The sequence below is a fragment of the Varanus komodoensis genome, unplaced genomic scaffold, assembly GCF_004798865.1.
Source record: "Varanus komodoensis strain SLA01 unplaced genomic scaffold, ASM479886v1 scaffold3, whole genome shotgun sequence".
Taxonomy (NCBI): domain Eukaryota; kingdom Metazoa; phylum Chordata; class Lepidosauria; order Squamata; family Varanidae; genus Varanus; species Varanus komodoensis.
In genome coordinates this window covers 50,331,561-50,347,997 of record NW_025335761.1, presented here as the reverse complement: position 1 = coordinate 50,347,997, position 16,437 = coordinate 50,331,561, and the positions used below count along the sequence as shown (strand labels likewise).

At 40.3% G+C, this 16,437-nt stretch overlaps 1 protein-coding gene across 3 annotated transcripts in view; it reads left to right on the top strand.

Annotated features, from left to right (window-relative positions):
* Window positions 1-16,437, top strand: part of BCL11B (BAF chromatin remodeling complex subunit BCL11B) — a 166,592-nt gene that overhangs the window by 4,723 nt on the left and 145,432 nt on the right. For 2 of the 3 annotated variants that reach the window (XM_044436568.1, XM_044436566.1), the window contains exon 2: window positions 14,347-14,715. In XM_044436568.1, the coding sequence (XP_044292503.1) occupies window positions 14,347-14,715 (369 nt within the window). The remainder of the gene's footprint in view (window positions 1-14,346; window positions 14,716-16,437) is intronic. The other variant, XM_044436567.1, reaches the window with a different exon arrangement.

Here is a 16,437-nt window from a genome sequence, read left to right as displayed (position 1 = left end):
CTGGATTTCTGCAACAGTTTTTCTAAAAGAATGAAGTTTCTGGACTAGATTTGCATGTTAGGAATGGAAGGATATGTTAGCATGGGACCAGAGTAGCCTTTTCTGCCAGCTAAATGACCTTCATTCAGAAGACAAAGGTGAACTCAGCTGAAGAAACTTTTGTGGGGTGGGGATTGAGAAAAATACTAAAATGCTTAAGGGGGAAAAGAATTAAATCGTATGTCTGTAATGCATGGTCAACAGGTTCCTTGCTGGTTTTCCTGATCTGACCCTTTTGAGTTGCATCACGCCTACATGATCTTGGTAGAGAAAATACTCTTTTATTATTTTCAATTTGTTTTCAGGTTTTCCTTGGTAGAAGAATTTGCCATGCAGAGGTGATCAAGGAACCTTAGCAGGCACAATCAAACATAGGCATAATAGCTGCAACTAACAAATTAGCTAGGAATAAATTTGTAGAAAGGATTGCATTTGGGCATACCAGTAAGGGCTGTAACACATACATGCCTCTAGCAGGTGTTACAGTGTGAATTCAAGGAGGGCTTTGAAAAGATTACATCCCCCTTAGACACATTGAAATTTCACATTTTCAGATTGTACGTGATAAATGTTATTTAAAACTGAAGGCTTTAAACAAGACTTTTAGGAAAGATAATAACTCTTGATTTTGTTTTTAAAACAAATTGCCCTTCAACCCTCCCCCTCCCAGTTTTTGGACACTTCCTAGCCATCTTCATTCCTACTTTGAGTTGTTTGATTTGCTGAGCAGAAGAAATGAGTTGTGAATGGCTGATAGAATAAGAAATAGCATTGCTTTTCATTGGTAGGCAAACACGGAAGACTATTTTGTCAAGCTTACTGAACCATTTTAGTAAGCATGGCTAGAGATCACTCCCCACCCCCAATATGTTTCCTGCAGAGTTAGTGCATGTGTGTGCATGTAAGCATCATCAAATTTATTGTGGAGTGTGTTGAACAAAGAGCTGTCTTCCAGCATACAGGGCACTCATGGTGCTGTGAATGAATGTGGTCCAGGTAAAGAGACCATACTATATCTGTCACTGGCTCCAGTTGGCACCCATTCTGCCTGTCTTATCAGAAGTTAGCGTGCTTGGAGTTTGATCTGTTAGTTTAACACATCTTGCACAAGGCGCTTCTTTACCCTTTTACATTTCCTATCTAGATTGCCCTGCACCCTCTTGTTTGTTGATAGAAAATACTTTCCAAAATAAACTTTGCTAGTTTTTTCAGATAACAGCAAGCCACATTTGTGTCTTGTGTGGCTCAGTGGCCAGCCTTGACGGCTAGGGGGCGCTCATAGCCTGTCTCATAGAAAATTCGAGTTCCCTGTACCGGTGGAGGCAAGGAAATAGAAGGTAAAGCAAGTCTCTTTCCACCGCTGCAGAAAATGTTTTAGGTGTAAAGTTTTGGTATTGATTTTCATGCCGAGATCTATATAGTACAAGATGAGAGAGATTGCAAGCTTGATAAATCTATTTTCTAAGCAAATTATGACTGATTAACCAGCTCCGGCAAGATAGATGTCTTTTAATTAAAATTAGTTTTTAACGGTGTCTTTTACTGTCAGCAGCTTGTCTTTGCCTTCTCCATTCAGGGTTGCTGGATTAGCTAAGAGCAAAGACTAGGCTCATGTAAGAGTATGAAAATATATATGCATATAGTGATTTATTTGCTTTCTGTGTAGGTGTAGAATTGTGCATGGAGCTCTTGAAAGATTGTTATAGCGGAATATATAAAAATAATGATTGCCCACAATAAAAGGCCATCTGAGCTTAATTCATGAGGAAATGTGGTCTAACTGAACATGAACCACAGAGTATGATTGTGTGTTTAAATCATGTACACATACTTTTTCTTTTTTAGTATACATTTATGTATGTATATAATAAGTACATGCGTATGTTAACAGGAAAGATAAGACTGATGGAACAAAATCCTTAAAAAGAGATACGATTACTAAGGGAATGTGCACACCTTCAGATTGTTCTTATGTGTTTATATCTGCATGCACAAATTCAGCAGAAGAGCATTTATTATATATACTTAAAAGCAGATCCTTAAAATGTTGTGTGTGGTAAAAGATATGTTTGTACAAATAATGCACAGATTTTTGTGCCACGTTCATATGCATTTGAGCTTACAGTAAAAGATAAAACTAGTTACCGAATGTATCTAAATATTATATATAGCTGTGATGGGGCAGAACCTTCAAAAGTTTCCTGATTGTAATGGCTCCGAAGGTCCGAAATCCACATGGGTAGGTAGTCTAACTTTTAACTGCTTTGCTGTTCTTACAGTAATAAACAAAATTGGGCCTTTGCTATGTTAAAAGGGATACAGATCAACCTACAGTGTATAAATGTTTGTGTTTTGTCTTGATGTTTCTTTGTGCATGTGTACAGAAGTGTGTGTATATTTCTAATAGTGTTCCCATTACCTTTACTCACCTTGTTAAAATCAGCATCATTAAAATGCTTCTTTGCCCAAGTATATATAATTTAAAGGAATAGAGAGAGAGAATTGGGTATTTAGGGATATGTTTTTGAAGAAGTTTACTTGGTTATGGTATTGATAACTTTCACAGATTTCTTTCTCATGTGATGGCACAATAGGTAGGTGGATATTCTTTGCTGACAGGGTAGAGGGCTCCATTTGAACTTGAAAGAGAAATAAATTGGGTCAGACAAAAGACTAGGGCTGTCACCCACTATAGAAAAAGCCTTCACTCTCAACTAGATGGGGCTTGCAATTTATCTGATGATTCCTCTGTTTCATTTAGTGTTCACATCCCGTTTGTTGGAAGCATAGAGACAACGAGCAGTTGATTTGACTAACCTGCAAGATGAAGTGATCAGAAAGTTTCCCCCAACACACACAAACACCCCTTTGCTATTCACAATTTTTCTGGTTTGTCAAGAAGAGCTTGATTCAGTCCCAGGACTTGCAAACTTTTAACCATATTTTCCAAAAGAAAATGGATCTTGTTAACAAAGGGAGACATCTCTGCTATGCAAAACATTTAAAGATGTCTATTATAAACAGCTTCACTGGATCTAACCTGCATTCTTTGTTTTTTGTTTTGGGGTTTTTTTGGAGGGGGGGAACTATCCCCCCCATTGCTCAAGGAATGCTGCTTCAATTAAACAGGTGGATAAGTCTAGAAAAGAAAATAAGAGCACAGTCCAGTGCAGTGCATGTTTATGCAAAAGTACGTCTTTATATGCTCAGTGAGGTTTTACTCTTGGGTAGATTTGCCTAGGATTACCTCCTAAGGGATCTTTTTGGCTAGCATTAAGGCATAGCTTAAACCCTTGCGATGCCAGGCAGAATACCAGGCAAGCTATTAAATAGTCATAATACAGATATAAAGATAAAGAGCAAGCACACAGTTCATCAGCATGTTGCCATGTCGCTTCAGTACTTTTCAGTGGGCCTTATGCAGTCCTAGGCTGCAATCTGGCATTTGGTTATGTTTGCCGGGACTTCTGTGGGAGTGGAGCACATGTAACGAGAGCGCATGAGAAAAGTGTGTATGCCTGGGTGCATGTATCTTCATAACAAAATGAGGGAGACCCGGTGCTCACACAGAGTGGGCATTACCAGTAAAAGTGCAGTGGCTGTTAGACTGATGCTTTCCTCCTTATTTACTTTCATAAAATGTCTTGATGCAGTCCCTAAGCAGTCCCTTTCCAGTCTCAGACGCAAAGGCAGTTGTGCTTTCATAGTAAGTTACAGCTTCTCAACATCCTTTAGATTTCCTCCCTCCCTTCCTGGATTGATTGTGTGTGTGTGTGTGGTGGTGGGGGGAATCTGTCAGCGAAGTCTTTATCGTGTACTGGGACTCAGAACCAGAAGGATCGCCTTTCTTCTTTTGCTTCCCAAAACATATACCCCCCCAAAGGGTTTTTGAAAACAAATGTACGGGCGACACACACTTCATGCAGTATAGGCATGCATTGGGAGGGAGAAGGGGGGAGGAAAGTGATGGTGGAGCTGATGCTGTTAAGGCTATCATGTTCTGGCAAAATTGACACCAGATTGGAGGCTTGATTAATGGAATGACATTCATAGGGACTGGCTTGGGTATTCATTTTATTATATTTCATTTATTTTTGCATATGCAAGACTTTTGGCTCAGTGCAAAGAATTCATTTCCTTTTATGAAAGAGGCAATGATTTGTGTGTGTTGAGGACATTGAAACTGCTTGTTGGCAATTGTGTGTATTTGTGCGTGTGTTGCGAGGTAGGAGGGAAGAATAAAGAGGTTGTAAAGTGAAGTCACTACTTCACTTTTTCTTTTCTGTCTTTAATTACTCTGGAATCAAACTGGCCCAATATGTTGGGCTTTAGAATAGCCGAGCTTCTGTTGAACTTGAAAAATGGCCCAAACCAAGTTTGAGTTTGAATAATGGTGGTGATTTAGAGCTCCCTGAATTCCCCTTTTGAGACAGGTGTTTGACAAAGGTTCCACCTGTGTTTTTGTCCATAGCAGAAATCAAAAGCATTGATTTTTCTCATTCGTGTCTTGCTGTTGTTCCTATATTGCTAAGGATCTATAATGCCAGAACGCCTGTTACAGTATAGCAGAGTATAGAAATTCCCTGTGTAGACTCCCTCCTCCTCTTGGCGTATCCATTGCTCCCTCCTTTTTCTATTTAGTTTTAACTAAAACAAATCTATTCACACAGGAACAAAGGAAGCTTTTGTATCGCATCATCTCAATCCCTGATTTATCTGTGAAGATTTACGGCTTTCATGGTCTATACAAGAACCTATGCGTTTTAGCCTCTCAGTTGCAATAAATCTTTTTCTTCCTCCTCCTTTTCCAGCTAGAGCAACTAGTTTATTTAGCAAAACATACATCACCTTTGCACCATCAACACTGTATGTATCTGTGTAGCTTTTGATTTAACTAAGGACAGAGCCATGTCTCAGGATAGACATTTAGGGAAGTAGGACAAGGGTGAGGCTGGGTGTTCCAGAGGATGGAGTTGTCCACAGATCTGTGCAGTTAGAGGTTCGGTTTGTTAGCTTTTAAGTGCCCGCTGTGAAATCAGTACACTTCGATTCTACTGTAAGAACATACTGGGCAATTTACTTGATTTTTAATTAATTTCTGTCTGTCTGCTTTTTTTCCCTTTCTCACTGTAGCTCTTTTTATGAATGATATTTATCCTACATTCAAATGTGTGATGGAGCTTGCTTTTTTCCTAAGATACAGACTAGTTAATGCCAAAGGTGTTTGACTTGCAGGTTTATGAAAGAGCATGGGAATTCACAGCTGCGAGAGTGCCATTTCCGAATGCATTCCATCTAAAGGAGTCATTCCAAGATACTCCCTCCTAATTTTTTTTAAAGCAAACCTTAATACTGGCTTCTCTGCTTTTTATATTGATTGGAAGACATTTACATCTGAAGCCTGATGAGTTGTCTTTGCAGTTCTTTAAATAATCCTTTAGTGCTGCTGCACCAAAACCAACTAATTTCCAGTGCTTGAGCCACATACAGAGCTGGATGGCATTGTCCCCTTTATGACACAGCAGGACCAAAGGATAACGGGGTCCTGGGGACTGAACTGCTTGCTCCTTTCCCGAGAGCTGTTTTTGCACTTGACATTTTAGAAAGTGCTTTTGGGGCTCTGTTGTGTTCAGATCTGTGTTAGTTATACGTGCTGTTAACATAAGAAATGGAATGTTCATGTTAGCAAATACAGGTTTCACATATTTGGTATAGTCATACCACCTTTGCAAGTGTTGGGCAAAAGTGACCAGTAAACAAAATTGGATAAGTGACTGCCCATTGTAACCTCAATTGGTCATTTGTGCTCAGGTGAACCACTGTGTTGAAGTCTGCTATGGACCAGTTCAGTGCTGTCTCTCATGTAAAAGAATCTGCATGTGCTTGTTGGAACCAAGACACCTGCTCTGTTACGCATATGACCTGTAGATGGTTGGAATTAACAGCCTTGATCAACCATTTTACACCAAGAGATTGAGTTACACCTGCCGTCCCCCATCCCATTGCATATTACTCCATGAGAAACCTCTTTCCTCCTCATTTTGGGTTTGTTTTCCACAGAAATCCACATCCACATTGAAGAAACAAAAATAAAAAACAAAGTTAAAAACTCAAAAGAAATTTGGTTGCTAAAGAAATAAAACCTGCAAGGCCGTGATACCGGGAAAGTTTAGCTATCCCAATTTGAGAAGGATTTTAAGGCAAAAAAAAAGAAGAAGAAAAAGACGCAGGTGGGGTTATGAGTGGATAAAAGCTTTCCATGAATTGTGTCCTTTGCTTTTGTTGGATGATCAAAATGTGTACTCCGTGGCTGATCTAAATGATCTCACTTGCAACCAACTGCCTGATTTTGAAGGCTGTTTGTGTTTGGAGAAATACATTTTCAGACGGAAACATAGCATCTTCGGAAAGGATGCTTTATATGTAGCATCTTAGGAAGAACGTAATTCTTCCAGTGGGCAGCTGTGTTAAGCTTTAGAATGCAGTGCTTTTGGTTTCTTCAGACAACCAAGATTTGGAATTCTGGGTGCAGCAGCTGGGAGATCATGGGAGTGTTGGGCGATCCTCGCAGGAGGCCAGAAGCGGGAGACTGCTTGATATACCTTTGAAGTTAGGATTTCCCTGCAGAGGGGTGCAGCTGGCAAATGCTGCATGATTCATCAGTTCATCATTACAAAACGCAGTCAGATCTGGTTAATCTGCAGTCTGTTCATCTGGGTCTGTGTGAGATTTACATGGTAACCAACCTTACCAACATTGTACCCATGGTGATAGTAGCAGCTTTTCCATTGGTCTCAAGCATGCTTCTGACATGTAGAACCCAGGTATCTTTTAACAGCTCAGGACACCTCTTATTTGCATTATTCTTTAAGGAAAGGATGTACCTTTCTGGATGTTCTGGATGTACCAGAAGTAGCAAGACATGAATCCCTGAAACAATTAAAATGAATAACAAATAAGAATGTAATCTCTACTCCATCCTTGGTGATAAGGTTAGAAAAGAGAGTGAATGATGCTGGCTCATTTACTTTTTTTAATTTAAATTTCTTCCATGTAAATACAACTGAAGTAGCTGTTAAAACTAAGTGATTTTAAAGGCTAGTGTCACATCTTAAAGCAAGATTAGTACCATACAGGTACTCTCCTGCTGACTTTATGAACTGTGCAGCACCGGGTTTGCCTTTGCATAATATCTGAGAGGGCACTCAGGGAACTTCATTTGAAAGTTGCTAATGGCTAAGATTTCCATTTGACCCCAATGTTTCCTTGTCTCATACTCAGCACTGCCCCGGGAAAGATTTCAGTCTTGCAAAGGAGAGCTAAACCTTGTTGTATAAGACCTGGGTTACATGGGTTGCCCAAAATGCAACATGTTTTTAAACCACAAGGCTGTCACCACCCAAAGCATAGAATTATTAGTGGTATTGGTTTGTAAAACTCCTGTTGAAGAATGCTGTGATCATTAAGCCACTAAAACTGTACATTGTTTCTGTCAGTTGGAATGCAAGGTTTTAATGCTGCTATTGTGCTGGAGTAATCATCAAATTGGAAAGTACTATTATTATCAACAATACTAATAACAATAAAAGGAGATGGGGCAGCCAAGTGCTGATATCCCAGTCTAATAGGGACCATATTTATATTGTCACCTCGAATGTTTCACTTGGTTTAATGGCATCTGGGCTGTATTGGTAACTAGAATATTTTTCTAAGGGGACTAGTGAAAATTATAATTATTTCTATTAAATAGTTGCACTAATAGGAGCTCATTCACAGTAGACACATTTTCTGTTGATGTGTGTGTGTTTCCACGGCCTACGAGTATAGAAGGGTAGTCTTGGGACTGGAGAATGGGAATACGGATCACATGATGGGTTGACATGTGGGATCTACTTTTTTCCCCTACTAGATCCCCAGGATCTGCCAGCTGGAGCAGATATTTGCATAGCTGCTCAGTGGGGGAGACATACACTTACGGTTAAAGGATACCTTTGAGAACATGCTCAGACCAGACATTCGTTTTCCTTTCAGCTTTTTCACAACAAGCCGCTTCTGCTTTCTCCCAAACTCAGCTTCGGCTGTCAGACAGAGAGATTTTGCTGGTGCTTTTGTTAAGCAACTTGAAGTCAGAAACTCTTGCAGATTTTCAGCAAGTGAATCGGAGCCCTTCCAATATATCCTGATCTACCTTTTGCCCACCCTTGGAATAAAGTGCTTGAACGAAATGCTTAGGTGTGGTGAATGGCTTTTTTGTGGAGTCAAGAAAAAAGCGGTTTGTTCTCTGTCTGTCCATCTGGGGTGGGTGTGTGTGTGTGTGTGTGTGAGGGGGGGGGCTGGAATGATTTCTTTCTTTCCTTCCAGTAACTGTGCTGGGGACAGACAGCAATATTTTAGTACTGAATTCATGATTTGTGGCTCAGAGAAGTAGGCCTAAGCACCCTCAGTTAGTTGAGTGTATCTTAGTTAGTTGAGTGTATCTTAATTCAGCATGGACTACTTTACTGGTTCTGGGCACAAGCTGCTGGCTGTTGCTTTTGTGCATGCCGTGCTGACATGTGAGAGCCTTTTTGGCTGATGGGACAGGATATAATTCTAATAAATAAATGCCAGGGGCCTAGGAGTGGTGTCTAGGGCCTGTGTCCACCTTCCTGCCATGGTGGACTCATTTGTGTGCCCACCTGAAGATAGCTGCTCTAAATAGGTTGAAGGCAGAGCGTTTAAAACGAAAGCAAGTGTGCGTCTGTTGACGCACAAATCCATGCTGAAATGTGCTAAGTTTGCCTCTCGCTTTTTCCTCACAAAAGTTTTAAAAACAGTAGTTTGGCACCAGAGTTTGTATTGATTTTCTACATTGCAGCCCTTCAAGACTTTTGATCAGATAGCAAGTTTTGTGTAGATGACATGTTTGTTTTTCTTACTGAAACACACTCAGGCCTTATATATGACATTTATTTTATATCCAGTTTTGACAGAAAACTGCGCTATGGGCTGTTGTATTCCAGAAATCTCATAAGAATTATATACTCAAGAGTTACAATTTGCAACGGTCTTTATTTCTTTAGTGATTTTGTTCTGTTGTTATATATATTCATTTCCGTTGCCTCTATTTTTAATTTAACTTCAAAATAAAATAACATTCTATTTTAATTGGGCCAGGTGAATTATTGATGACTATTTACTCTAGAGTAAACGTACCCAAGTTAATCTATACTCCTTAGTGGGCAGATTATTTATTTATTTGATTTATACCTTGCCTTTTAACCAAAAAAAGATAGGGCAGCTATGGATTACTGCTATGGATAATTAATGCCACAAGTTCCTTTATCAGTCTAGCTTTCTTTATGAGTTATCAAACTTAAATTGGAATTAAAATAACTTCACAGACTCTTTCTGTTTCCTTTGAAACCAGTGATGGCTTTATGCAGGGAGAAAATAAAAAGCTGATCTCCTAAAATGCTAAAACTGCCAAACAATGAAAAGGGTGCCAGATTTTATCATTATTATTATTTTTTAAATCATGCCGTTGCTGACTGGGTAAGAGGAGAAGGGGAGGAAAGGATTTCATCTGAATGGGCACGTGTAGACTTAAATCAGTTACAGTCAAATGCTAGTCAGACCATAATAATGCAAGATGTCAAGTTGGACCGATAAAGTGGGGAAACGGATGAGCTTAATAACTTTCAAATCCTGGACAACCTTACAAAATGGAAGGAACTGTATTTATTATATATGTATATGTGTGTGTGTGTATGCACGCGCGCACATATATATGTACACACATATGCACATGCGTGTACACACGTATTCCTTCCAAAGTCATTAAAAATAAGTTAGGAAAAAGGAAAATTGTAAACCATTCAGATGCTGACAACTGAAGGAGCTGTCAAAACTGCAACAGAGATAGGGGTCTGGAAGCTTAGCAAATGTCACAGTGTTTCGCTCTTTTCTACCCATTTCCTATTTTGGAGCAAAAAATATCTTGTACATCATAAAGATAATAAAGGATTTTAAAAACCTAGCATAAGCATAGTTAGAACACTGTAATTTTCAGAAACACATCTAACTTTAAAGCAAAGCAGGATGGTTATAGGAAATGCTGAGAGAATCTTTGGATTTCTACTCTCCCTCCCCCCCTCCGTTCACTTGTGTTTCTTCCTTATGAACCTTGGCTCAGTTCAGCTATGCTAGTTACTTTGCCTCTTCCAGTTCTTTTACCTTATCTCCCTTTGTGCATGTGTGTTTTAATATTTTGACACTCTGCTTCCTACTTATAGGAATTCTTTTCTAGAAGCGGTGCATATGTTGTCTAAAGGAGTCTTTTCACAGCACTCGTATTTCTCCCCCCCCCTTTCCCTTTTGGCTCTAAAATTATGTATATGTAATTGGTAATTAAAGGTGCAAGCTCTCTTCAATATAAACACTATTGCTCAATGTTAGATCATTAAAAGGAACAGAAGCACTAAATAATTACCTTTTGCATTGTGACAAACCGTTCGCACAGAAATCCACTCACTTTCCGCTCAGCACCAGGGTTATGATTACATTTTCACGATGGCAAAGAGTCTTTTCATAAAATAAATTGGTAAATTAATTATGTTGCATTGTCTACCGGCTGCTTTTAAAGTAAACTTAGCGGAAGGGATGTTGGGGGGGGGGAGTAATTAATGGGTTTCACATACTATGCATTATGCCTAGAGTTGAGTTACCTAGTGGATTAATTTGGCTACAAGTAAGTACAGGCGACTCAAAAGCTCTCCCTTGTGCATCTTCTATTCTTTAGGTTGCTTCTTGTTCATACACCACCAGTGACAGTAAGGAGTGTTAGCATAGGCTTAATCTGAACTGCTGTGAATTACAACAAGGACCAAGTTCTGATGCACTTCTTTTTCGTACGTAATGTACCTACTTAGTGGGCAGTGATGCAGTTTATGATATGTATGATTCTTGTGCTAATTAGCAGGGGTTTTTTCTTTATTCCCAGGAAGGGAAACTAGATTTGTTTTGACCTCTGAAATAACTGTTATCTCTGGCTGAAACTGAAATTAGCCTGTTAGATGGCAACTTCCCGTCCTTTATTTTTTTTAAAAATAATTAAAATAAATGGCAGTTTAACAAAAATACATACTTAGGCAAAGTTTTGTTCCGTTCAGCGATTGCAATTCAGAATTATGACAAACCTTTTACATTGTCCTGCTGCTTTTAGATCTCCAGGAAATTTGGAAACAAATCACCAATGCCAGTATTTCCATGTGTTCATTTTCCCCCCTGCTGAGCTGTAGTATTCCCATCTCCAGATAAAACTTCAGTGGCTCATCTCTTTTATTTACATGCTGTTAGTTCTCTGTGTATTGATCGGGCCAAATGATAAAATTTTTGTTCAAAGCAAAACCCCGCCAGCCAATGGGAATTGTGCCTGATTGAAGACCATGTTTCGTGTGGTTTTTCAATTAGGCTGCAATGGAAATAAATATGAAAAAAATGAAAATAAAAGTTCAGTGCACAGCAGCTTCTAAATTAGTGGCTTTGAGTGCAATACTGGCTTAAGTTTTCCCAGTCTCCTGGTTATTCATAGAGAGGTGTCACATAGACCTATTTTGGCATGTACAAGAACATTTCCTTTTATATGATCTGATTATCAAATTGTTGGCTTTCCTCCAGATCACTTACATAAATGAGGATCTACAGAATTTGTAAGCAAGCTAACACATGGCATGAATATGTATCTGGAAGTCAACTTCCCCCAAGAAGCTGTCTTGTGATTTTTAGTATTTTAAGATATTCTCGATCATATTATGAAACAGAGGCTCTAATCCTTTATGCCTTTACTTAGAAGTAAGTTCCATCGTATAAATTAGAATTTACTTGGAAGTAAATTTGCACTGGATTGCAAATTAACTTCATAAAGGAAGCCACTTCCTTGAATTTACAAGAGCTGAACAGGGCTGTCATGGATAGGACATTCTAGAGGACTGTTCACTCACATGTTTGCCATAAGTCGAGATGATTTGATAGCACGTAATAGATTTGCATAGGTTTGGGCTGTAAGTTGACTAAATGAATTTGGACTCACATGCACATTGCTACAATATATTTTAAAAACTGGATTGCTTAAAAGTTGTCTCTTTGTACAGGTACTTGCCTGTGTTCTTATTCTGAATGGGTAACCTGCTGATTAAAATAAAGGAATTAAATGACAATTCAGTAGAAGCAACAGATAGTGAAAAAAATGAAAAAGAAGAGTAGTAGAAGGGGATGTGGAGAAAGAAAGTATGTGACAGTGAATAGTCACTACTCAACAGGAAAATGCCTGGGGGAGAATGTGCTGCATGGCACTGTAATACCTGAAAAAGATGGATCCCGAAATCCTGTGTGTAGTGGAGGTGAAGAAAAAGATCATGCATGCTTGAAGAACTTTAGGCTTAGAACCTGTACCCACTACTCATATGGAAACCTGCATATGTGGCATTTTTAATCTGCATATTTTGGCCCCTCTAGACTGTGCAATTAAAAGCCAGCCAATGTGTCGGATCCTAGCCAAAGTGCATCCTTTTCTTGATGGTGGTATTATATTTCCCGACCTCTGCTGAGCACTGTGGAGATGCTAGTCATTGCATGGCCCAGATGGGTACCACTTTCTCCAATCTGAATGTGTGGGAAGTGGAGGAGAGAAAGGATAGTATGTGGTTGCTAGGCCTTGCATAAGACACACTGCAAGCTGCCACATGGCTTCAGAAGACAACGTGGCTGAAAGAACAAAAGAGGTCTGTTCGTCCTGGTTGTAGCTCCTGTGGTGCATTCAGGCTTTCTTCGTGGGTGGGAGTTTAAAGAGGTTCTTCTTGCTCAAGGCAATCCTGAGAAGCCACACCTGCATTTTCTTACCTTTCAGGAGCTTGCAAACACCTATGATAGAAGGAACTTGTTCCTTAAGCTGGTTTTGCCCAGCTAGGAGAGGCCTGCCTCAGGTAACATTTCTGCCACCTTCTTGGCAGTGGTGATGCAAGGGCATTGTCCTTGGAATTATCTCCTGGCATTGAGAGAGATGGACTCAAGGAGCAGCATGACACTCTCCAGCTTTGGTCATATTGGAAGTAGAGCAGCAGACGGTCGACGCTGCCTTACATTTGTCTGTTTTCCACCTTAGGCAAAATCTGCCTTCATTGCAACTGAACGAGCCTTGTGCAATAGGGTTAGTTTCACTTGAACTACACACAGCAGAATTTCCTCACCAAATCTTTGGGGACTTATGCTTATCCTTCCCCAGAAGCCTTTTCCTGCTGATCAGACTTGACCAATGCTAACTTGTTTCCTTCCAGTCCCATGACTATATTTGTAAGACCAATCCTGCCTTTTCAGTGCTTCCACAATACCTTTTGCAATTGGTTAGGTCGTGGCTATGGAGTGTGTGTGATAAACACATGTTGGAAGGTGGGCTGGTTAAATGAAGCATTTCCACAGCACATTGTTTAAGCAATGAAATTGGCTACCATAAGATATAGTAAGGCCCATCAATTTGAATGGTAAGTCCATGGAGGAAAAGGCAATCAGTAGGTACTGGGGAACAGGGGTGTAAGAGTGCTGTTGCATTCCTGTCTTAATTGTGACTTTCCTGTGGGCTTCTGGTTGCCTATTCTGTGAGCAAAATGCCGGGTAAGACAGAGCATGTGTCTGGTCCAGCATGTTCTGCTGTTACATGAGCAGGCAGTAGGAACATGAAGAGGAGCTAATCTGCCAATGTTGGAATGCCAGTACAGGATCCAAGGGCCTGTTTGCAAGGTCTGTTTAAGAAAAAGCCGTATAAGTAGATTTACAAGCTGTAAATACATTTTAATCTTAATCAGCATCACAGCATTGTTTCAGTTTCCCAGAAGAAGAAACGGAGACAGAGATTCAGAGAATGATGCTTAATAAATCCATAGATAAATTGTTGGGACTTATGCAATGGTCTAAGTCCATCCCTCATGGATACTGCTCATGCTTCTTCATAATAAGTCTTTACTGTTACTGGTACATTGCTGTGGGGTAGTTTGAAGGAGCATCAGGAAAGCCACATCAGATATTTCTACTATTTTATTTTTTAGACAGACTTGGTTGCAAAATGTATTTAAATCGTTCGTGGAGACGAGTAGGGAGGGGAATAGATAAAAGATACAATCAGGCTTTAAGCAAATCCTGTTCTAATCCAGGTTATATGAATATTTAAACAAATTGCTCTCAATTCTTTTCCTTTTCTTTCTTTCTTTCTTCCTTCTTTCTTTCCCCCTTCCCCTCCCTCCGACCCTCACCTTCTTTCTGCTTACCCACATAAAGCAGAGGCTGACCATGTGGAAACGGCCATCACCCATGAGGATGACAGCCTAGCCATAGGAGAACCAGTTGGGCTCAGCCTTGCGACGGGTGGAGCAGACCCCGACCTATTAACCTGTGGACAGTGTCAGATGAACTTCCCCCTGGGAGACATCTTGGTTTTTATAGAGCACAAGAAGAAACAGTGCAATGGCGCTGGTGGTACCTGCTATGAAAGGAACCTGGATAAGACCAGCCCTCCCCCTTCATCACGCTCCGAGCTCAGGAAAGTGTCAGAGCCTGTGGAAATTGGGATCCAAGTCACACCCGATGAAGAAGACCGTCTTCTCACGCCTACAAAAGGAATTTGCCCCAAGCAGGAGAACATTGCAGGTACAACATGTTTTGCATTAAGTTGACTGCAGAGGCAGCCTCTTTCTCTCTCTTCCTCACCTGCTCTCACTCTTTTCCCCACACCAGCCCTATCCTTTATCGTAAAATCGAGAGAGAGAGACTTCTTGACAGTCCTGCAAACATAAGGTTTCAGTAGCAGAAATTCATAAACTTGCAGCATACCTTGATGACCCGACCCTCTGTCTCGCAGGTCTTAGAGATTCTCTTCTATGAGGGTTCATTGGGCTCCTTGGACTGTAGAAGACCCTCTCTGAGCATTCTCACAGACAACTGTTAGAGTAGGCCATAGTCTGTGTCAGCATGAAAGATTACAGTGCTCCCTTTTCGCTAGTGTGGTATTCCACTGGGAACATAAGATAGGACACCAGGGAAAGTCAGGTGTCTTCTCCAGAAAGAGAAGCATCTCCTTGTCCCGTGTGGAAAATGAACCTCTTGGATTGGATTGTCCAGACTGGCCTCCTGCTGTAACCTCTTGGCTGTGGATTGGCATGCTCTGTCACAGCTTCAGTTGCACTGACTGAGTGTAAGGACTGGAACAACAGTTTGAAATTTTGTATTGGGAAGTGCTCACAGAGACAAAACATGAGGCCAGGGAACAGAGATGTTAATATTATAGATTTTTCTTTCCTGAAAAGGTATGTCATTTCCGGGTGCCATAGGTTTCTAAGCTTTAGATTTAAAAAAAATTACACTCCCACACACATATACAAACTTGAGAAAAGTAGTTGAGGGAGCCTTTCCTCGGCCTAGCTCTGTCTTGCTATTTCCTTTAGGGTAATTACCAACCCTCAGTGTCAAGGCATATGTATTTCTGGACCAAGCAAGAAGATAAGTCTTGCTTAAATTGTGAGCTGGCTCATTGAGGCCACTAACATAAATACATTCACTTTGTCTGTATGGCACAGCAGATATACCACTATGCAGTTCTGGGGGAAAGGAAAGGGCAGGTGTCTTCAGTGGAAACTGAACTAGAGCCTGGATAAGGAGAAGTTTGGGCCACAGTTGTAAAACAGTTTAACTTTCTTGGTTCTATCTGGTCACTCTGGTTATTGTAGCTCTTGTGAGAGGTCTAGGGATCTCAAAGAGGAGTCTTCTCACCTTCACAGATCTAGTATTGGTAGGTGTCCACTCAAGCAAAATTGGTTTAAAATTAGTTTAGACATGTGTTGGAGGCAGAAAAATAAGAATCTAAGTATTGAATTTGCAAGCTGAACTGTGGCATTCCTGCCTCATATCACTGGCTTTGTGTAGCTCCTAAGAAGACCTGTAGTTTCTGAGATATAGATGCCCGAAATATTCCTAAATCTGGAACAAAAAGAGTGTGGGTGGAGGGAGAAGGAGCAATTCTTTATTAATGCTTAGTCCAAAATATAGTTCCTGCATGTATAGAATTTGGGGGTGGGGGAACATGAGCCTCTCTCAGGTTGGAAATAGAGATGTGTGCAGTATTTTCATTTCTAAAGTACTTGGACATTACAGTGAAATGGAATGTGTAGGTTAAAGCTACCCTGAGGCTGTGCTCAGCCTGCACTTACTGAGCAAGTGACTGCTGGTCTCATTACAGGGGCGTTACAAGAATGAGGGACGACCTCATCCTCTTGGATGAGCTGCTTGGAGAAAAGGCCTTGCACTGCAGACAAGGCAAGAGAAAGAGTTTTATGGCCGTAAAATGTGCATTCTTCTGGTTGCAAACCAAACAAG